We start from the raw sequence: 23059 nt of genomic DNA, 5'->3' as shown, positions 1-23059 counted from the left end.
ATTGAACAAAAACTCAAGGACTAGTCCTACTTACTTGAAGCTGAACTTCAAGACAGTGTGGTATTTATGAAGGAACAGACAAAAATAAATACATGGAACAGAATTGAGAGCCCTAAGTAGACCCACATGAATATATAATCAGCTGATCTTTGACAAAGGAGCAAAGGCAATGTAACAGAGCAAAGATGGTATTTTCAGCAGACAGTGCTGAAACAGCGTTGACATGCAAATAAGTAAATAGATACAGACTTAAGCCCTTCACAAAAATTAACTCCAAGTGGATCACAGACCTAGTTGTAAAACACAAAACCATAATTCTTCTAGAAGCGAACATAGGAGAAAAGGTAGATGGTCTTGGCTTTGGTGATGACATTTTAGATGAAAGGCATAACCCACAAAAGAAAGAATCAATAAATTAGACTTCATTCAAATTAAAATTTCTGTGAAAGACATGGTCAAGGGAATAAAAAGGCCATAGACTAGTAGAAAATACTTGCAAACTGCATATATCTGATAAAGAACTATTATCCAAAATCAGAAAGAACTTAAAACTCAACAATAAGAAAACAACCCAATTTAAAAATGGACCAAAAACCTTGGCACCTCACCAAAGAAGATAAACATGATAAGCATATGAAAAGATGTTTTACATCTTGTGTCTAGGGAATGCAGGTTACAACAATGAGGTATGTGGGTCAAGAAACAACAATTAGAACCAGACATGGTTCCAAATTGGGAAAGGAGTACAAGGCTGTATATTGTCACCCTGCTTATTTAACTTACATGCGGAGTACATCATAGGAAAAGCCAGAATGAATGAATCACAAGCTGAAATCAGGATTGCCAGGAGAAATATCAACAATCTCAGATACACAGATGATACCACTCTAATGACAGAAAGTGAAGAACTAAAGAGCCTCTTGATGAGGGTGAAAGAGGAGATTAAAAAACTGGCTTGAAGATGATAGTATCTGGTCCCATCACTTCATGGCAACTAGGAGGGGAAAAAGTGGAGCAGTGACAGATTTTATTTTTTTCGGCTCCAGAATCACTGCAGACAGTGACTGCAGCCATGAAATTAAAAGGTGCCTGCTCCTTGAAAGGAAAGCTATGACAAACCTAGAAAGAGTATTATTAATAAAAAGCAGAGATTTTGCTTTGCCAACATAGGTCCATATAGTCAAAGCTCTGGTTTTTCCATAGTGCTATACAGATGTGAGAGTTGAACCATAAAGAAGGGTGAGCACCAAAGAACTGATGCTTTCAAGTCCTGGTGCTGGAGAGTCCCTTGACTGCAAGATCAAACCAGTCAATTCTAAAGAAATCAAACCCTGAATACTCATTTGAAGGACCGTTGCTGAAGCTGAAGCTCCAATACTTTGGCCACCTGATGCTAAGAGCCAACTCCCTGGGACAGACCCTGGGAAAGATCGAAGGCAAAAGGAGACTGGGTGCCAGAGGATGAGATGATTAGAAAGCATCGCTGATGCAATGGACATGAATTTGAGCAAGCTCCAGGAGATAGTGGGGGACAGAGGAACCTGGTGTGCTATAATCCCTGGGGTCGCAAACACGTGTCGCAGACACGTCTTAGTGACTGAAGAACATTCAACAGCACAACTACACATCTATTAGAATGGCCAAAATGGAGAACATTGACAGTATCGAGTGCTGGCAAAGACGTGGAGCAACAGGAACTCTCATTGCTGGTAGCAATGCAAAATGGTATAGCCACTTAGGAAGACCGTTTGGCAGTCTCTTACAAAAGTCAGCATGTTCTTAACCATGCAGTCTAGCAATCACACTCCTTGGTATTTACCCAAAGGAGTTGAAAACTGACCACACAATAATCTTCACATGGTTGTTTATAGCAGTTCTGTTCTATAATTGTCAGAATTTGGGAGCAACCAGATAACTTTCTGTAGGTGAAGGGATAAATAAACTGTGGTACATACGGACAATGGAATGTTGTTTAGCAGTAAAAAGAATTTATCAACCCATCAAAAGACATGGAGGAAACTTAAATGCATATTGCTAATTGAAACAAGCCGGTCTAAAATGCCACACACTGTATTAGTCCAACTATATGACATTCTCAAAAAGGTAAAATTATGGAGGTACTAAAGATAAATGTGATTGCTAGGGGTTAATGGGAAGGGAGGGATTTTTAGGGCAGCAAGACTATTTTGTATGATACAATAATGGTGGATACATGTCATTATATGCTTGTCCAAACCCATGAGATGTACAACACCAAGAGAACGCTTATTAGACTATAATGCAGATACATCAGTGTAGATTCATCATTTGTAACAAATGCACCACCCTGGTGGGAATGTTGATAATGGATATTGAAGCCTGTACTTACATGGAGGTAGGGAGTATATATGGGAAATCTCTGTACCTTCTGCTCTATTTTTCTGTGAGCTCAAAATGGCTTGAAAAAATAAAGTATGTACATATATAGAGTGAGGGATTTCCTAATTTTCATATGAGCCTTCTGCTCATTAGATATGGATCTGAGTGTGGTCAGTAGGGCCTCTAACAAGATCCAAAAGGCAGTCCCAAAGTTTATTGTCAAGGAAGGGTATTGACAATGGAGGCCCTAACCCAAGAATTGGTATGGTTCAAGTTGAATAATTGATAATTGCTTATATTCCATGACCACTGAAGCATATGATTACTCTTTTCGTTATGCATGTTTGGAAGAATGATGAAATATGAGAAGTGTTCTGTGTGAAGAGTTGTGTGCTAAAAGCAGTAGTTACCAAACTGCATGTAAGAATTACCCTAGGGATCTGTTAAAACTCTCGAAGTTCAGGCTAAAGTTCACCAGGTAGTTCCAGTGGGTAGCCAAGTTTGAGAACTGGTGGGCCAAAGGAGATTTTAAACTTTATCTCTGTCTGAAGATAGTTTTATTAATCACAATTCCGAAAGGCCCTTGTCATAACTTTGCAAGTGTGGAAGGATTTGGAGGTGTAGGAATGCCATTTGTTAATAACAAACTCCTAAAGCGAAAAATAAAACCCACCTAGCCTGAAAGAGTTAATGTAGTTTCCAAAAGTGCTTGATACAGCCAAGGAACAGCTTAGGCACAGGAAGAATCTGGCTTATACTGGGAGTAAATAAAGCCAGTGTTTAAAATGTGTTTTAATCTAAAACACATATGTGCCCCTGGGCCTGAAAACAAGCCAAGACTTTCACAGTTGTGGTGAAGGTTCCTAACAACAGATAGAAATGAGTTGCTGTACAGTGTTACTTAAACTTGAAAGTTTAGAGGGGAAATCTGATCTGTGGAGGGGTGTTGTAGACAGGGGCCTCCCAGGTGGCTCAGATGGTAAAGAATCTGCCTACAAGGCAGGAGACCCGAGTAGAGGAGTGAGGTGGGCACGCAGGACAGGTTGTTATTTTGTGACTTCTTTCTGATCCCAAAGAGAACAGAACTAGCTGATAGTTCTAATTATCTGTGTACTCAGAACAAAACCAAATAAACCCTAACAAAATGAAAATTGTGTCCTTTTAGAAGCACTCCAATCTGTGCTGGGTATGAACTTTTATATGTGTCTTCTTTAGAGTATATTACTTCTTCAATAGAACCCTTTCTTAAAGATTCTGATTCTATGTAGTTTTTTTTAAGAATTATATAGATTCATAGGAAGTTAAAAAAAAAAACGCACAGCGAAGCCCTCATGCATCCTTTACCCAGTCTCCACTATGATAACATCTTACATAAGCAGAGTTTATGTGTCAGAACCAAGAAATCAGCGTTGATATACTCCATGGGGGTTGTTCAGACTTCACCAGTTTTGTAAGCACTCAAGTGCGTAGGTGTACGTAACTCTGCAGTTTTTCAGGTGTAGCTTTGTGTAACACTACCATAGTCATGATATAATACTTCACAAGGGATTCTGAAGAACTGCTAAGGGCTATGGAACGAGTCACTTTGCTCGTAGTCCCATCCCCAACTTGAGTTCAGAACTTTGTATTGCTGGGGGCTGCTACATAGCTTTTGAAACCTCAGATGGCTTTTGGTCTTTTTTTTTTTTTCCCCATGGGATCATCAGTACAGATGTGTCTCAGTTACTGTGCTTTGAGGAGGTAAATTGTGATCACTTTTATTTAAAGAGAGTGAACTGATAAGTATACCCCAAAGCATAAAAATCTGCTAATGATCTTCATTTTGGAGGCAAATTCAACAATTCTGGCACAACAAATGACTGAATGTTTGGAAGTTCTTTTCCTGCCAATTTTTAGAACATGTGAGATTTGCTCAATAAATAGTGTCTTTCTAATTCTTAAAACAGAAGACTGTCCACCTCCCAGAGAAATGCCGGGATATATTTGAAGTGAATAGGCATGATTCTATAACACGTGAAAACTGTCACTTAACAGCATATTCTCTGTCAAACATATTAAACTCTGCCTCACATTGTTTAGGTAATTACTGTCTCCAGAGCTGAATGATACATAATCATATTTACCATTTACATGGTATGGGAATTTTAATTATCTTTGCATCCAGTATGGCAAAACTAAGGTGTTTAGGAATTTAAGTCCAGTGTTAAGCTTTCTGTTCCCAGGATTTGCAGATAAATCTACAATCTAGCAAAAACTGTTTACATGTGTGCTCTGCACCACATTGTCTTCCATAGAAACTCTTATTTCTGACACTCTTTGGCAAGAGTTCCATAGGAGAGAATAATTCTGGAGTTTGTTCTAGTTGGTTCAGTCAGTGAGCTCAGCCCTGATGAAGTAATGGGATGTATGATGAGGGATGAAGTATCTAAACACCAAGATAGTCATCTTGAATAAAAGCAGCTTTGGGGTATTTATAAAGAATATATTCTGCCCTATAAAATTGTGGGATATTTGTTAGGGATTTGATAGACTGTGAGTTCAGCAAAGCATCAAGTTGATAATCCTGTTGTCATAGAGAAAGCAAGAGAATTCCAGAAAAATACCTACTTTTGGTTCATTGACTATGCTAAAGCCTTTGACTGTGTGGATCACAATAAACTGGAAAATTCTTAAAAGAGATGGGAATATGAGACCCCCTTACCTGTCTCCTGAGAAACCTGTATGTAGGTCAAGAAGCAATAGTTAGAACCTTACATGGAATAACTGGTTCAAAATTGGGAAAGGAGTGCAGCAAGCCTGTATATTGTCACCCTGCTTATTTAACTTAAATGCAGAGCACATCGTGTGAAATGCTGGGCTGGATGAGTCCGAAGCCGGAATTGATTGCTAGGAGACATATCAACAAACTCAGATATGCAGATGATATCACTCTGATGGCAGAAAGTGAAGAGGAACTAAGGGACTTCTTGAAGACGGTAAAAGAGGAGAGTGAAAAAGCTTGGCTAGAAACTCAACATTCAAGAAACTAAGATCATGGCATCCAGTCCCAGCACTTCATGGCCAGTAGATAGGGAGAGGGGGAAGCAATGGCCGATCTTTGGGGGGAAAGGAGGGCTCCAAAATCACTGTGGACAGTGACTGCAGTCATGAAATTAAAAGACACCTGCTTCTTGAAGGAAAACTATGACAAACCTAGACAGTGTATTAGAAAGCAAAGACATCACTTTGCAGACAAGGTCCGTATAGTCAAAGGTGTGGTTTTTCTAGTCACAGATGGGCGAGTTGGACCATAAAAATGGCTGAGCACTGAAGAATTGATGCTTTTGAATCCTGGTGCTGGAGAAGACTCGAGAGTCTGTTGGACTGTAAGGAGATCAAAGCAGTCAATCCTAAAGGAAATCAACCCTGAATAATCATTGGAAGGACTGATGCTGAAGCTGAAGTTCCAATACTTTGCCACCTGATGCAAAAGGCTGACTCTGGAAAAGACCCTGATTCTGGGAAAGAGTGACAGCAAAAGGAGAGGGCAACAGAGGATGAGATGGTTAGATAGCATCACCGACTCAATGGACGTGAACTTGAGCGAACTCCAGGAGATAGTGAAGGACAGAGAAGCCTGGTGTGCTACAGTCCATGGGGTCGCAAAGAGTCAAACATGACTTAGCGACTGAACGACAATAAATTCTCTCATAAAGCTAGATTTGAAAGTCAGTTTATTTAGAAACAGTAGGCAAAAAACATCTAGAGTCTTAAATATTCTGAAAAAAGTAAGCACCAACCCACATTCATAAAAGAGCAGAGGAAGAAAATAATCAAATTTAATGACTAAAATGAGACGTCGGATTATTTTTAATAAAGCAAGCTTATCTTTGTGGAAATGTAGATTTTAAATATTAAGAGAGGAAATATTAAAGAAATATTAATTTCCTCTCAAATACTGAGAGGAAAGCTAGGGTTATGTCAGTAAATGCTCCCTGAACCCACCCACCCAATCAAGAAAGCAGTGAGACAGCCTCTTTAACAAGTGGAACAATTCAAAGATGTTTTGAATAACTGCACAGAAGTTAATTCATAAAATATCAAGCCAAGAACTGTCCAGTGGACACTGATACAGCTTTTAAAAGCAGTTGCTAAAGACAGCAAGTAGGATAATTTTAGAAATGCTATCAGTACATCAGTCACAAAGTTTATGGTTAAAAGGATGTCAAAAAAACAATGTATTGGCCTATAAAAAAGAAAAGCTGGTTGGTGTATTAGCAACCAACTAGCAAATGGCAATGATTGTGTCATATGTCTAGAAAGCAGCACGTCAACATGCAATTTTTACAAAGAGTAAATGAGGATGCATATAAAGTTCATAGCACAAAGCTCTCCTGGAAGAGCTGTTTATTTTTAATTGAAATATAATCAACATAGTGTATTAGTTTCAGATGTATGTCAGAGTGATTTGATATTTGTTAGGTGTTGTGAAATGACCACCATAGTAAGTCTAGGTAACATCCATCACCATACAGTTACACAGTTGTTTCTTATGATAAGAACTTTTAAGATCTATTTTCTTAGCACTTTTCAAATATTCAATATAGTATTATTAATTATAGTCCCCATGCTATACATTACATCTCCGTGACTTACTGTGTAACTGGAAGTTTCTACTGTTTGATCATCTTTACTCATTTTGCCTACCCCAAGTCCTCCATTTTTGGCAACTATCTGTCTGTATCTGTAAGTTAATTGTTTTTGTTTCTGTTTTTTATAGATCGGTTGTTATCCACATATAAGTGAGCATATGGCAAATTGTGTTTCTTTGACAGACATTGCACTTAGCATGATGCCTTCAAGGTCCATCTGCGTTGTCACAAATGCCAAAAAAAAAAAAAAAAAAAGAAATAAGTCTGAACAAAAGGATGAAACTTCAGGAAGGGAGACTGGTCTATTCCACACCCAAAGGCAGACACAACTCTACTTCCAGAGGGTGCTCAGTGTGTGCCTGAGGAATAGATCGGTAGCATTGCCCCGGGGAAGTTGTTCTCTGTAATTTTTCTGCAGGACTGGATGGAGGGCCGAGTTCCCCCTTGCCAGGCTCCCCTCAGTGTTCCCCTCCACTGCCCCTGAGGCCTCTTGTGGGGACAGAACTGTCCTTCATGCGGTGAAGTGCATGGGGTCTGAAGGCAGCCTGCCTCTGCCATTTATGCACTTTCCAGCCACGACCATGTGACAAGTCAGTTTCCTCATCTGTAAAATGGGAGTAATAATAGCATCGCCTCTTAAAAAAAAAAAATAAATAAAATAAAGCTGGGTTTTGTTTACCTCTCAGGAGATGCCGCTTTAAAGCTATGTTTTATGCTGTCGTCCCCTAAATCAGTGCGTGTTACTGCATGGTTGTAGTGAAAAGAAAATTTAGAATATGTTTTGTATCACTAATGTCACACATCAGGGCCATTCTTAAGAAATAATTATTTTTCACTGGTGGGAGTACAGATTCATGATTTTGCCAACAGTTTATGACTGCTGAGTAAGAACATAGCTACTGAGCACCTACTGAACACTCGGAGTGTGCCGAGAATTTCATGTGTATGACTTTACCTAAAACTCAGAACAGTTTTACTGAGGTAGTTACTTTTTTATTATCTCTGTTCTACAAATGGGAAAGCTGAAGCCAAGGGAATAAACAGTTTGCAGAGATCATAGCTGGTAGGTGCTTGAGCCAGAAAGGAAAGACACTCTAGAACTCATGCCCCTAACCACAGTACTCTTCTTCAGAAAGGTGTTGGTTGAGGGGGAAAGTGAAGGTAGGGAAACTGCAGATCAGATCACTGGGAATAAAGTGGAGAAAAACGAGACATTCTGACCTTAGACTGCTTTTCTAGCCTAAGCTACCCAGTGCTTGCTTACTTTTCAAACTTAGTTAAGGAGAAGCAGTGATCAAGGAGATAGGAGTCTGGGTGGAAGAAATACGAGGAGAACAATATGAGGGCACAGTAAAGGACAGAAATGGTATAGACCTAACAGAAGCAGAAGATACTAAGAAGAGGTAGCAGGAATACACAGAAGAACTGTACAAAAAAGATCTTTTTCACGACCCGGATAACCAAGATGGTGTGATCACTCCTCTAGAGCCAGACATCCTGGAATGCAAAGTCAAGTGGACCTTAGGAAGCATCCCTACGAACAAAGCTGGTGGAGGTGATGGAATTCCAGTTGAGCTGTTTCAAATCCTTAAAGATGATGCTGCACTCAATATGCCAGCAAATTTGGAAAACTCAGCAGTGGCCACAGGACTGGAAAAGGTCAGTTTTCATTCCAATCCCAAAGAAAGGCAATGCCAAAGAATGCTCAAACTACCTCACAGTTGCACTCATCTCACATGATAGCAAAGTAAAGCTCAAAGTTCTCCAAGCCAGGTTTCAACAGTACGTAAACCGTGAACTTCCAGATGGTCAAGCTGGTTTTAGAAAAGCGAGGAACCAGAGATCAAAGTGCCAACATCCATTGGATCATCAAAAAAGCAAGAGAATACCAGAAAAACAGCTATTTCTGCTTTACTGACTATGCCAAAGCCTTTGACTGTGTGGATCACAACAAACTGGAAAATTCTTAGAGAGATGGGAATACCAGACCACTTGACCTGCCACCTGAGAAATCTGTATGCAGGTCAAAACGCAACAGTTAGAACTGAACATGGAACAACAGACTGATTCCAAATCAGTCAAGGCTATATATTGTCACCCTGCTTATTTAACTTCTATGCAGAGTACATCATGAGAAATGCTGGGCTGGATGAAGCACAAGCTGGAATCAAAATTACCAGGAGAAATATCAATAACCTCAGATATGCAGATAACACCACCCTTATGGCAGAAGGCAAAGAAGAACTAAAGAGCCTCTTGATGAAAGTGAAAGAGGAGAGTAAAAATGTTGGCTTAAAGCTCAACATTCAGAAAACTAAGATCATGGCATCTGGTCCCATCACTTTATGGCAAATAGATGGGGAACAGTGGAAACAGTGTCAGACTTTATTTTTGGGGGGCTCCAAAATCACTGCAGATTGTGACTGCAGCCATGAAATTAAAAGACGCTTGTTCCTTGGAAGAAAAACTATGACCAACCTAGACAGCATATTAAAAAGCAGAGACACTACTTTGCCAACAAAGGTTCATCTAGTTAAAGCTATGGTTTTTCCAGTAGTCATGTAAGGATGTAAGAGTTGGACTATAAAGAAAGCTGAGCCTGAAGAATTGATGCTTTGGAACTGTGGTGTTGGAGAAGACTCTTGAGAGTCCCTTGGACAGCAAGGAGATCCAACCAGTCCATCTTAAAGGAAATCAATCCTGAATAGTCATTGGAAGGACTGATGTTGAAGCTGAAACTCCAATAGTTTGGCCACCTGATGCGAAGAAGTGACTCATTTGAAAAGACCCTGATGCTGGGAAAGATTGAAGGCAGGAGGAGAAGGGGACAAGAGAGGATGAGATGGTTGGATGGCATCATCAACTTGATGGACATGAGTTTGAATAAGCTCCAGGAGTTGGTGATAGGTAGGCCTGGCGTGCTGCAGTTCATGGGGTCGCAAAGAGTTGGACATGACTGAGCGACTGAACTGAAGGAAAGACTAGGATCTGACATTTAAGGGGTGAGTCTGGAGAATTCCAAAGAGGCAAAGCAAGAGTTTATGAGTATGAAGGATAAGATTGTGGGAAACAACCCCAGGGGACTTGGTGAAAGCGAAGGCAGATTCCTCAGGGAATGTATGAACATGTGAAACTGGTGGAGTTTGGAGGTGGGTGGGTGGGTGTTCCTGTACTGTTTTCATTATCTATACCTGTCCTCAGCATTTCCTCAGACATTCCCTTCCTTCTCTGGGGCCTCACATCTGATTTTCTAAAACAACATGATTGAGCATCAACTCCTGGGTACTTGGTTGTACTATTTAAGTTTATATAATCTGAAAGAGCTCCTTCTGGTCTGTAGGAATTGTCTGCCCTTTAGAAATGCCTTTTTCATGAATTATCTTATTCTACAACTGAGCACTTAGTACATCTTTTTAAGTATAGGTACCATGATCGACCTCAGAGATACGGCACACGTTATCAATAATCAATCTCAAATAGGTAACCAGAGCTCATCCCTTACAGTGTGTGTTGTATATACTTAAATCTGACCAGGAGTAATTTGCTGTACACCAGAAACTAACAAACATCAACTATATTTCACTTTTAAAAAGAGATTATGAACAATTTAGAATACACCTCATCTGGGAAACTGATCACCAAAATTTCAGCAAATATTTTAAGGATTTGACTTAAAAAAGATGTATTTTCGTAAAGGTACATGTAAAATTATGGAAGCCTTATTTTAAATTATTAATTTCTCTTAAGATTCTACATCATTGAAAACAAAGACACGTTTTAAAAAGTAGACCTATGTACCTCCATGGGTCTGGGGTATGCAACTTTATTAAAGAGTGGTGTGCTATATCTGCCAGTATGCACTTTCTCTGATGGAAAGAAAATGGTTCAGGTCCCCCTTATATACCTAGGAGATGCCTTTGGCCTCTTTACTGTATGAATCTGGTTTGGAGCTGTGTATACTAAATGCAACCATGTTTGAAATAAAGGGTCCTAATGAACCTCTTTCTGCATGAAATGCCAATTAACTGCCTGCTTTTAATTGATAATTGGACATTAATCCCTAAGTAGTGCCATCATCTTAAACCTTAGTCCAGCCCCTACTGTCCATCAATGAAGGATTGGACAGTTATGCAGTATTTGACTAGACACTGGGCATGTTTACTTTGGGAGAGAATAGTACCCATGTGTACCTTAATGGGAAGAAAAAGGTGAATAGACAATTGACCTTTGACAATATTATGACTGCTAAAAGAACACAATAACCAGCTCAGCTTACAGTCCGAATGTGTTCCCTCCATTCTTGGTAGAAACAGAAAAATATAATAAAACAGAAAATTCTTCTGTTGGCAGAGAATATGTATTTATACATTCTTGTGTGTTTAGCTCAGTGGTTAGAGAACACTTCCTGGAAAGATTGCAGTACACAAGTGTTTTCAATTTGAACTTGTACATTTCAAGGTTCACTGCCCTGGAGGTGGCTTGGCTCAGTGTTTAAAACACACTAATGAATTTCAGGTTTGGGACAGAAAGTGGCTGTTCCACATTGGACAATCATGTGAACTTGGAATTGCTTTCCATGAATGTCTTAAATAACTGTGTAATGTCACTCTGGACAGCAGGTTCTTCTCCTGTCTCCAAACAGATAACTGATTGCCTTTGCTCAGGATACTCAGTGCTTGCTTGCTTTTAAAACGTAGATTTGGCAGAGTCTTTCATGTTTGTAACGGGAACATTGTGGGAGAAAATAGGGCAAAGATCATCTGAGTGCAGTTGGATGTACTGAAGGACACTTACAAATAACCTTGAAACAACCCCAAAAGACTGGTTCAGGCTGAATATTTTTCTTTTTCTTTCTCTCTCTCTCTCTTTTTTTTTTTTAATTTTGTGTTTCCTCTTGGCTGTTTGGAGTAAGAGAAAATTCAAAAGAAGGTCACCTTTCCTACCTTTTTGTGTTGATACATCTATCAATAATTTAGGAACTTCATCCTATCTGATCCAGCTGACGTGAAATGTCAAGGAAGTAGGCTAGTTGGTATAGTAATTTCTGTAGAGGAGAAAGCAGTAAGCTACTGAAATCACAGACACCCCTTAGTCAGAATGAGCTCTGAGTGATGCCCGCCCTGGCCTGTGCACTTTTGGCATGCTTTCAAAGACTTGATTTTCTGACTAGCTGGGCTGCTGCAATTACCCAGCATTCCAGAGGTCTCGCTTATATGCTCAGAGCAAGTCACTGTTTGTGTTGGACCAGCAGGGGGAAAAGAAAAAAAAAGTTGATTTCCTGAATTCCTTTATCTGTGAAAGATTGACCATGGGCGGTAAGGTCCTTATGGAGCAGGGGAGTTTCCATTTCTGTGTGATGCCGTATTTGTCTCAGTTATGCCATTCATCATCTGAGAGGCTGTGTACAAACCTCCCGTCTGAGTTGCAGTTTCCTCCTTTAAGCAAGCTGGGCCAGATGAGCCCCTCAGGCCCTTTCTAGCTTTCATGGCCTGAAGTTCAGTTTCTTCATCACATAGGAGCTTGGGACATTCATTACATTGGTCGACTAGAGACAGTTTGGGTTATTTAACTGCTGATAAACTTCAGCAGATTAACTGTGAATGTATAACAACACTCAAATCCTGCAGAAAGTTTGTGTTGGCTTTGCTGAAAGGATCGGTGGACATCCGGGTAACAAAGCACTCCTAAGTGCCAGGCAAGGGTTGTCAGAAGACAGTGCCCATCAGTGCTGATGCTCACCGGGGACAGTGGCCTGTTTGAGAGCATGGGTGGCAACACAAGGTGGTCCCCATGCAGCCTGGCATCAGAAGGTCGTGGGTGCCTCCATGCTCCTGACCACCCCTCCCAACCCAAATGCCCTGGCTTCATAGCCTTTGGCGACTTACCTCACAGTTCTAAGATTCTGTTTGGTTATTTTTAAAATGAAGATAATATCTACTTTTCAGGATAAATAGCTTAAAGGTAATGTATTTGAAAGTGTCTTGCAAATCAGTAAAATTTGATAAATAGATAACTAAAAACAGCAATTTGTAAAAAAGACTCCAAATAAGATAACTTTATCTGAAAGCTGAAGGGGGGGAAAAAAACATTTGTGTAGTGAGTAATAAACATTTCACAGAGTACTCTCAGACGTATCTCTTTATCCTTACAACCTCGTTTTACAGATGCAGGGATACCTGCAGGTTCCCAGGGTCATGATACCTGAAAACAGTGGAGTGGAGATTCTTCTGGTTCCAAACCGTTGTGTTCCTTTTACAGTATTTTATAGTTAATGTTAAACCTCTGGTAATTCTGGAAAAGGAAATAAATGATCAAAAAGTGGTCATTGTACCTATTTGAGGGATTTCTCCTTATGCCCTCATTATATGACTACAGCTGTACTGACTGCCATTTGAGAACCAAACCCAGGAAAGCCAGACCAGTCACTCCTCACTTTGTGGGATCTTAATTCCGAAACAGTTCCTGGGGATAGCTGGAAGATTTGAATATCTCTGGGATGTCACTGTCCAGTTTTGAAATAATTTTATAAATGGGTTTCTTCCAGGAAGGATCTGCGTCTTTGCCTGAGGAGACAGCCTTGAAGAACTCCTGTAAAGTCAAGCTGGCGATTTCCAAGAAGCAGTCTGGGACCTGCATTCCCAAAGAGACCCACGAGAAAGAAAAAACGTGAGGCCGTGAAGCCTGGCGCCATCCAGACCTCATTGTCTGATGCTGCCATTTCCTTGGGTTGCAGGCTGATCGGAGCACCCCCACTCTACTGGCCCCTGACTTTTGAAGCCCCAGGAATCCCTTGCTCCCTCATCAAATACGGACCTTAAAATGATGATCCTGATGAGACAGCCCTGGGAAAAAACGGATTAGGGACACTTCCTCTGTAGGAGTAGTTGATTCCGTTAATGGGTGACATTTTCAGCAAGTGGGAAATTCTGACTGGTTGAAATGAAATCTGTGGTTCGAAAGAGGTTTTTGGTATTCTTTTCCTTAGTGCCTCACTAAGGCACTAAGTGCCTTGGAAAGAACCACCCCCAAGCTTATGACTGTCGTACCTCATTCCACCTTTTTTGGGGACTAGATTCAAAGGACTTGGAATCACTCCTGCTTCGAAAGCCAACCATTTGGCTTGGGGGTGGAGAGGGCTCAAGACTATGTTCCAGGACCTCACCCAGACTGGCAACATTAATGATGAGACATCCCGCAGGGCCTCCAGATCCAGCCTGGCTGGGGGCTTGCCCCCACTGCCTGCCAGATGACCACCTCCACATGGAAAGACGCAGTGCTGCCCCCCACCCACATGCCTGGACCCCCCACATGTAGGCTTAGGTTTCTAAACATATTCCGATGGGGCATCTGAACAGTGGATGCCAGCAGTTCTTTGCTTCCTTGGAGGTGTCCATACACTGCTCTTCGTGACCGCACAGTCAAGTGAGAAATGTGAGAAGAGCTCGTGACCAGACACACAGGACACCTGCAGAACAAGATGCCAGCCGAACAGAGCTGTTGGCCACACACAAGGAAGATCGCAAGCTCTCACCGCTGACACTTGGGCCACGTGCCCACCCCTCACCGATGCTTGACCTCTAAGGCGCCACCAGTGTGCGTTCACAGGGATCCCCAAGGACTGAGCAGCTTAAGTATCATGTATTACTTCCAGAAAGGGTTTAAGATGACTTGCCATGGAAGGCGCACAGATAAAACTGTTCAAGGGAGAATAAAGGTAAGAACCAAATGATGAACAGCAACTGGTGTAAAGAAAACCTTGGCCAAGAACTAGTGCTGCAGCTAGAGCCCGGCGTTTATCCTGGGCCTCCTGGTGCAAAGGCGAGAAGGTTTTCAGGGTGTACAACCCGGTCATTACAGAGTATTGTCTAAAATGGCCTAACACCTGACCTCTGCCCGTGTTTCTGAATAAAGACTGCCTGGAGATTCAGTTTGGTATCTACCTGTTGCCTACGAGAAGATGCGGAGGCCGTCATCTTTGTGGATGGTACAGAGATGGGTCCCAGGCTGCCCTGCTCTCAGTGATGTAAGGACAGACATGGAAGGGGATCTTTCCTAAAACTGCAATCACAAAGGGAAGGCGCTCATCAGACCTCCTGGGACCCGAGTGCATGGTCTTACCTCAAAGTCGTTTCCCTTGTTATAGTGCATATTGAGAGCTCGAAAAAGTTCTGAGTCACGGAGAATCACCAGCATTTTGGGATTTGTGACACCATCTGAAATCGCTTGCCGGGCAAATTTCTCCATCTGTATGTAATAAAACTCACGGAAGTTGCTGAACCACTTGATCATCTGGGAGGTGATGCAGCGGTTGAACTGTGCAAACAACAGGATCCATGAAGTCAGACGTTTGCCTCGAGGTGCTCAGAGTCAGAACTGCCAGCTTCCAATTCAACACAGGGGTTAGCAAGAGTGGCTTCAATTCACACTAAACAGGGCTTTCTTTAAAAAAGAAGTCACAGCTATTTTCTAAGCCTATACAGTTATACATGGAAAAATCTGAATTAGCTGTAATGCCCAGTAGAAAACAAATGTATTTTATAGCCTAGACTTATAAAGGTTTTTCACTCCTTAAGTGTGACTTTGGGAGGGCCCAAGGTCAAGATCAGTGTGGTTCCAGTGTCTGCAGCACCCAGGTAGATTACATCACAGCCCCAGTGCCCTCTGCCAGGTAGAGCCAAGGGAAGGGGTAATGGTATAGATCAGAGAACTATGTATTGGCAACTCAGAGTTGCAGAATGAATCAAAAATGAGAACTTGGATCAGGGAAGAAGCAAGGGACTGGGTATGAGGGAAATAGCTCAAAAAAAAAAAAAAAAGAACAAAAAAAAAACAAAGGATGATTGAGATACAAAGGATACAAAGTATTAACAGCCCCTAACCCAACACCCAGGGTAAAGGAGGCCCTCTGAAACCATGGAAACTTCCAAGGCCTGGTTCCAACCATTAGAGCTTGATTTTTCTCATTGTCACACTGATTTGTATGGTCCTTCACTCAATTTTGAAACAAAAAAGTTCAAAGGTAAATTTAACAGCCACAGTGTCCAACTCTTGATATATTCTTTCTTTTTTATAGTGTCCCCAGCAAAGACAGAACACTAGGCTAAAGGTGCTGTTTACTCTTGGTTCTGTAAGCCCGCCTCCTTCCCCAAGTGTTTCTGGGTCCTAGCTATAGCTCAGAAGCTTACGTTCAGAGACCCGACCTTCCTTCCCCCAAAGTTACCCCTGTTTGTTCAGTCTCTCAGCCCAGGACAAAAATCCCACAACAAGAAGAGGGGCTAAAGTGCACAGATGATGACCTAGGGTTTGACTCGACGTGGGAAATACCTAGGGCCCCTGGGGAGTTTTGCAGAGACTGAAACTCAGTTGAAGGACTTTACCTGAACATCAGGGAAATAAGCCTTCAGGAGGCTGGAGCTGGGGTAGCGTGTGAAGAAAAACATTAGTTTGGCCTTCTTCAAGTGACCAGGATTGAGGCCCTCCTGGATTTGGCCCAGGGTCAAGGAAAACTAAGACCAGTTTATCAAATGATTTTGTCAAATTATCCAAATGCTAAATTGCCCTGTTCCTTATGGTTTCTATTTAATTTTTTTCCGGTTGAATGATGTATTTGCTTCATTTTTCTGTCTCTAGCAAGTATGATCAGATAAACTTCTTTCTTTCCAGATGCTGAATACCATCTATGTACAGTCAAGTTGCAGAGTTTAAAAAACATTTTGATATGTTAAAGATCTATTGCATATGTGATAGCAAATACAATTTGTTGTACTCAGTGTGAGTGTGCGCGCTTTCACAATAGGGTGGGAAGAGATGGCAGCTGTCCCCCAGATAAACTATGTTAAATCCCCAAGTAGAGACTTGCTTCTCTCTGTCTCAGTTTCCTCATCTGTAAAATGAGAGGAGTCAACTAGGTGGTCCCCTTTCTGGCCCTCATCGTTGAGTTTGTGGTGTTGATGCCAGCAAGCACCTAACCTGACTGAGTACCAGATCATGGTACTCAGTGATCTGGCTTTGGCTCAAGAAGCTTGAATTGCCAGGCTGCACTTCTCTCTGTTTGCCTGGCAGAAGTTCCCCCTCACCCTCCCCATCTCAACTCAGATGCCCCCTCTGCTGTGAAACGCTTCCTTGCCGAGGTAGGCCCTCCTTACCCTGGCTACCAGCGTTCTTTGTATAAGCTGTTTTTGTAAGAATGACGTGATTGGGATCTTTAGTGCACGTTTGTCTCCCCATTTAGACTGTGAGCTCCTTGAGAGCAAGGGCCTTACCCTTTCATCTTTGTATTCCACGTGCCTAGCCCGGTGCTAGGAGCAGAGTAGGTGCTCAATAAATGTTTGGTGAATGAAAGAATGAATGAATTGTCAACTTTAATCCACGATTAACTATGGCGATTCTATTCCAACCCATGCCTCTCACTCTGGGAACAGATCCCTTCCCCTTTAATAAGAGCAGGGGGTTGTGGCCTGAAAACTTAGCACCAGGGTGGTAGGGAAATAAAGAGTCTTACGCTAGAACACTTAGCATTCCCAGGAACAATCCTAGGGCTGAGTGGGAAACGTGCAGGGTAACCTTGGAGCTGAGGCTGAGAGCTGTAGCTTTAGGACAATGAAGACTTCTTAGTAGGACAGGTCAGTTTACCCAAAGGAAACCAGACAACTGATTACAACTATAGCTGGCCCAGGCACCCAGGCCACTGTCCAGGAGGCCCCTGCCCCTTGCCTCATTAGCCCTACTTCTTATCCTTTATAAGTGCTGTGGAAAGAATCCTGGATTGGGAGTTCAAAGACCCAGCTTCAGATAATAGATTTTGCCACCTAGTCGCTATGTGACCCTGGGCAAGCCGCTTACCTTCTCTGGGCCCCATTTCTAAATTGTGGAGTGTAGTGGTTGAAACTTGTGCTTGGAAGTCAGATGCTGGCTTTGAATCCTGGCTCTGCATGTGTTTGTCTTTGAGCAAGTTAGTCTGCTTCTCTGTCCTTCTCAGATACTGATCTAGAGTGGATACTTGAGGGTGGTGAGGTAACTCGGGCTCACAACCCCTTATCTGAAACAGTGGGCCAAATGGACACCAGGTTTCAGAATTTATTTTATCAAGGCAATATGGTGCGTGTATGATGTGTTAGTTACTGCCCACAGCAGGGTCTGTGGCAGCTGTCCAATCAGATAAAGTTGCAACGGCAAAATCAATGACTAATTGTGCTAAGTGAGATAGTCTATAAGAGGCCTCCTATCAGCACAGGGAGGGCTTCCCAGATGCTGCTGGTGGTAAAGAACCTGCCTGCCAATGCAGGAGACACAGGAGATGTGGGTTCCATCCCTGGGTCAGGAAGATCCCCTGGAGGAGGGCATTGCAACTCACTCCAGTATTCTTGCCTGGAGAGTCCCCATGGACACAGGAACCTGGCGGGCTATAGTCCATGGGGTTGCAAGGAGTCGGACACGACTGAAGCAACTTAGCACACGGCACAGGTCAGGTTTTGCAACCAAGAGAATTTCCCATCGACCTTAGGAGAAAGAAATCATAGAGCTTTTCAGAGCATTTTGAGTTTCAGAACTGTGTCTAGGTGGCAGTGCACAGGGGCACTGTCAGTCCCAATGCCCGCTGCCCAGGAGGTGTGCGGTCACCCATCATTGTCTCGTCATCGTACCCTCTCCACCTGTTCACAGGGTGTCATGTGAATGGAAAGTTCATTTATACTTAAGCATCTTGCTCTTCTGGGCTTTGAAGGCCCAGAAGAACAAATTTATAATTCTAGAATGAGGGAATAATTGGGGCCAAGATGCTGCCTGGGGGCCCCAAATCGTTCCAAAGGTAGCCAACTGCATGACCAGGGCAGCCAGGCCCTGTGGGTGGCCCCTGAAAACTCCTGAAGTTCTCGGAGCCCAAGCCTCATTTCACAAGGCAGGGCCAGGCATACAGGAGGTGCTTTTCTGAAACAGCAGAATACCCTTCCCAGGGGAAGATCAGTGGAGAATCTTTGGGGACTGAGTTCTTGAGGTTCTTCCACAATCTGACAGGGAGACTTAACCAGTGGCCTCTTATCAAAGACCCAGACAGATAGCTTCTCTCACAGAGGGCTTTCATCTGACAAGAAAATCTGTCTATGGTGATATCTCCGTGTCTACTGCCTGAAAGGTGTACTGGTGGCCGTCGAGATGCTCTCCGCATTGGGTTTGTTTGTGGCTGTTGCTCCCTGCCTGCTAGGAAAAGAACCCAGGGGTGTCCAAGCTTGGGCAGTGTTGCCAACACTTGTGACCAGCAGGTGGCGCTCATAGCACTTAGGACACAAGAGCCAGCCTGGTGTGGCCGTGAGCTGGTTCCACCCCATCCTGCCGCCTTCACCACAGCCTGCCAGGTAGAAGGGGCAAGACTATTCAACCCTGCTTGTGTGACTCCACAGAACCCAGGAGATGCAATTTAAGGCTGTTCCTGAGAAGCAGCAGCGTGAGCTTGGCTCACTAAAAAAGCCACATCCAAAATATGTTCTCAGGAGCTTTAATCTCATAAGATGCTGGTTGAAAGAGGGTTCTTTGGTTTTATGCGTGTGGGACCGCATACATTCTCCTCTTAGCATTTTTCATCGGACTTCATGTTAAAAAGGCTCTGAGAAGTCCCACAGAAATGGAATTAACCCAGTGTTTACCCAAGCAACTTCTTCTCTTGCTTCAACAACTTTTACATTCCTGAGGGAGGGTTACTCTGGAGAAATGCCTGTTTCTGAGTGGGATCTCCCTACGGCTTGCAGAGGTGATGCAGTAAGATTCAGACCCCCTGCAGACCAGCCTGGGCCCCACAGCCTGCTCGGCAGGGGCCCCCCACCCTGCTCCACACACACACAGCACCCAGCTCTTTCCTCAGCTGCAGCCTAGAAGCTAGTCCTTAAACTGAAGTCTTCTTACCCCTTTCACCTGGCCTCAGGTATTGTCCCTGAAGAAAATCTCCCCTTTTCCCATGGGCCCCACAAGTTTCTGGCCCCTCATGTATTGCCCATGAGTTATCTAGTGTGCAGGTAGAGGGGCATGACTATTCCCCCTGCTAGTGTGACTCCACAGACACAAGGAGATGCAATTTAATGAGATGTCTCAATGAAGCAGATGTCTCTTTTTGCCTGAAGAGACAAGAGGTTCCGGGAGCCACGCCTCAGGTAAGGGCATTCCTTTGACCTGTTCTGCCGAGGTGTCTGAGCAGCTGACGTCTCAGTGATGGGGTTCTTCCTTCCACAAGCTGTTTTTGTCATATTTTGGGAGCCCATTTGGGTTTAAAAATAAACAAAACCCTTCCAGACCCAAAGGACTAAGTCAGTAGTGATAGAATCTATGTTACAGAAGAAGGTAAAGGAACTCTCCCAGACCCTTAGATCTCAGAACGTGGTCACCACTTTCTCAGGAACCTACTAGCTATGAGCCACAGGGGAAGGAAGCCCCAGAACGAACATTAAGAAGACCCGCTCTCCTCTGGAAGGGCAGAGCAGTTCCCTGTGCCAAGCAGTTATTTGTCCCCTAACCTCCCCTCAGCGTCCAGAGTTTCTGTCTCTCTGGGCTGGGACAAACGAGAACCCCGATTGCCCAAAAAGGATATGTGGGCCGCAGAGAAAGGAAGCGCGTCCATGCCGGCCTGCCGGCCACCCGGCTCCATTTTCACCGGGGAAACGAGGGGCAGTCTTTCCAAACAGGTGGACGTGAAGGGCCAGGGGCACTGCTGCTGGCCCAAGGCCAGAGGTCGCAGTTTGGCAGCTCCCCAAGGTCGCAGGGCCACCTTGGAGGAGGGCTGGCTCGGGGCAGATGGGTCCTGAGGAAGATCGCCCCTCCAGCGGCCACCGGGCCCGTGGCCCAGTAGCTGGCCGAGAATCCACTCCTCCTGGATGTGGGCAGGTGTAACCGCCAAGGGACAGTCTGCTGGGGGAGCCTGATAGGGTTTGGGGATCATTCTCGGAGAGACGGGGTACCTGGGAGAATCTAGAGGCTTGGCCAGCGATAAGCTTCCCAGCGGAGCCTCCCCTGGTGGCTGGGCCCGCCTGGGCAAGGCTGCCAGAGGTAGTGAATCTTTACGGGCACTGCCCTCGGGAGGCAAGGGCTCACTTCTCCCGTCTGGCACTGGCCCCTGGAATCTCCCACCCAGCTGAGTCAGGTGCCCCGATGGATCCACCAGTACCTTTTGTAACACCGAGTCCACAGCCTGGGATATGGCCCCCGTCAGTTCTTTCTTCAGACTCTCCAGCAAGGCCCGTGCTCCAGCGGGAAGAAACCTGGGCCCCTCAGACAGGTACTGGACCTCAGACACTCTGTGTTTCTCCACCCTGGAGAGGTCCCCGATGGACCCTTGGCTGTGGTCGCTGTCCGCCCCCCAGGGCCCAGACCTAGAGCCATTCCTCTGGTCTGCCGTTGGAGGGCCCTGAGCTGCGGCCCTGGGCTCCACGGCCCGCAGGATGCGCTGCTGCAGGTGTCTCATCTGCTGCCTCAGCAGGTGGAGCTGTCCTCTCACCCGAGGGCCCCCCTTCCTGCCGCCGCCCCGGTTCCCGGCGGGGCCTGCCTCCAGGGGGTCTTGCTGCATTGGAAGGCTCTGCTTCCTCTTCCGCCCCTGGGCCTTCTCTGGGCGGCTAGGGCTGTCCCCAGTGGGGGCCCTGCCTGGCCCCAGAGAGGTTGGGGAGAGGAACATGCCTTGGACAATGGTCTCTACTCTGGCCCTCTTTGCCTGGATGTGCTCATCCCCAAAGCAGTCAGGGTCGGAGAAGCTGGAGCTGGGGACCTGACTCCAGGCAAAGGGGGAGCATCTGCTCTGCTCTCTGGGGGACAGGCTTCTTCCACCTTCCATACAAGGTTCTGTCGGATACTGGGCTGGTCCCAAAAGCAAGCTGGAGTTTGGATCCATCTCTTGGCTCCACAGATGCCGTAGTCAGGGTTCCGCAAGACAGTTCCTCCTCTGGAGGCTCTCAGCTGGACATGCACCTCCAGGGAGCTGGGGATTTCTCCTCTCCACTTAGAGGAAGGATTCAGACTCTGGGATTCCAGGCGCTCACCCACCACCTGGGCACTCTGAAAATAGAGATGAGAGAAAACAGGACCTGTGACTTTGAGTGGTTCCTTTCAAACTTGACCAGCAGACGAATCAGCTTGAATCTTGTTAAAATGTAGATTCTTAGTCAGCAGGTCTGGTGTGGGGCAGCGATTGAATCTGTATCCCCAGCCAGCTCCCAGGTAATGCCGCTGGTCCTGACCACAGTTTGAAGACATTCCCAAGAACAGGCCTCCCGAGAGAAAGTTCTTGTCCTGCCAGGATATAACAATAAAATAATCCATAATAATGATTGTGGCAGCCAGTTGCATAACCAGCATTGTGCCAATAACTTTACACCCATTACCTGATGTAATTCTCTTAACAGCTCCGTGGGAATGCTGGCAGTCCTATTTTACAGATAAAGGAAACAGGCTCAGAGGAATTAAGAAGTTACCTCCCTAAGGTCATATAGTTAGTGTCAGACTGGAGTCAGAATAAGATTTATCTTGATTTAGAATGACTTTCTGCAATAGAATCACCCTGGGCACTTGTTAAAAATAGCAGATCCAGTAGGTCGGCCAGTCCTGTTTAACCAGAAGTCCTTGGTGCTGTGTTAGGGCACCTGCCTTTGAAACAAGCAAACTGAAGTCTGAGAACGTGCTGTTTGACCACTATGCAGTCCTGCTCCCGGAAGAGTTGGATCATAATCTTTCAATGTTCTCACCGCTGCTTTTTAAGCATCTACTGTACATCAAGACTTCTTCTGGATGCTTGGAGAGTCTGTAGTGAATAAAGCAGCATAGTCTTGCTCTCATAGAGCAGGACATATAGCAGGGGAAGAGAGAATAAATAAGTACATTTTCAGGTCATGATAACTTCTATGAAGAAAAAAGACAATAAGGGACTGGGATGAAGGTATGGGAGAATGAGGGAGCAATGTTAGAAAAGGCTGCATAAAGCTGTTTTATTCCCATGAATATCAAAGTACACTGCATTTGAACCAGGAGGTAATTCAGGTAGCAGGTATAAGGCACTTCAAGTTTATGAAACATTCATATGTGTAGTCATTACGTCTCGCACC

The 23059-nt window shown here is 44.1% G+C and overlaps 1 protein-coding gene across 3 annotated transcripts in view; it reads right to left on the bottom strand.

The window, feature by feature from the left end:
- Positions 1-13029: 13029 nt before the first annotated feature.
- Positions 13030-23059, bottom strand: part of PROX2 (prospero homeobox 2) — a 29816-nt gene continuing 19786 nt past the window's right edge. The window contains exons 1-4 of one of the 3 annotated variants that reach the window (XM_086319650.1): positions 20563-21996; positions 16367-16474; positions 15108-15302; positions 13030-13619 (exon numbers count right to left, since the gene is read on the bottom strand). In XM_086319650.1, the coding sequence (XP_086175776.1) occupies positions 13434-13619; positions 15108-15302; positions 16367-16474; positions 20563-21852 (1779 nt within the window). In that variant the 5' untranslated portion in view covers positions 21853-21996 and the 3' untranslated portion in view covers positions 13030-13433. Of the gene's footprint in view, positions 13620-15107; positions 15303-16366; positions 16475-16766; positions 22017-23059 lie in introns of those variants that run through there. The other 2 variants (XM_086319648.1, XM_086319649.1) reach the window with 2 other exon arrangements.

This window comes from Bos grunniens, chromosome 10 (assembly GCF_055505025.1).
Source record: "Bos grunniens cultivar Pamir isolate PY7600 chromosome 10, Bosgru_T2T1.0, whole genome shotgun sequence".
NCBI lineage: Eukaryota > Metazoa > Chordata > Mammalia > Artiodactyla > Bovidae > Bos > Bos grunniens.
The sequence above is the reverse complement of the archived record's forward strand: the minus strand, read 5'-3'. Positions and strand labels throughout refer to the sequence as shown.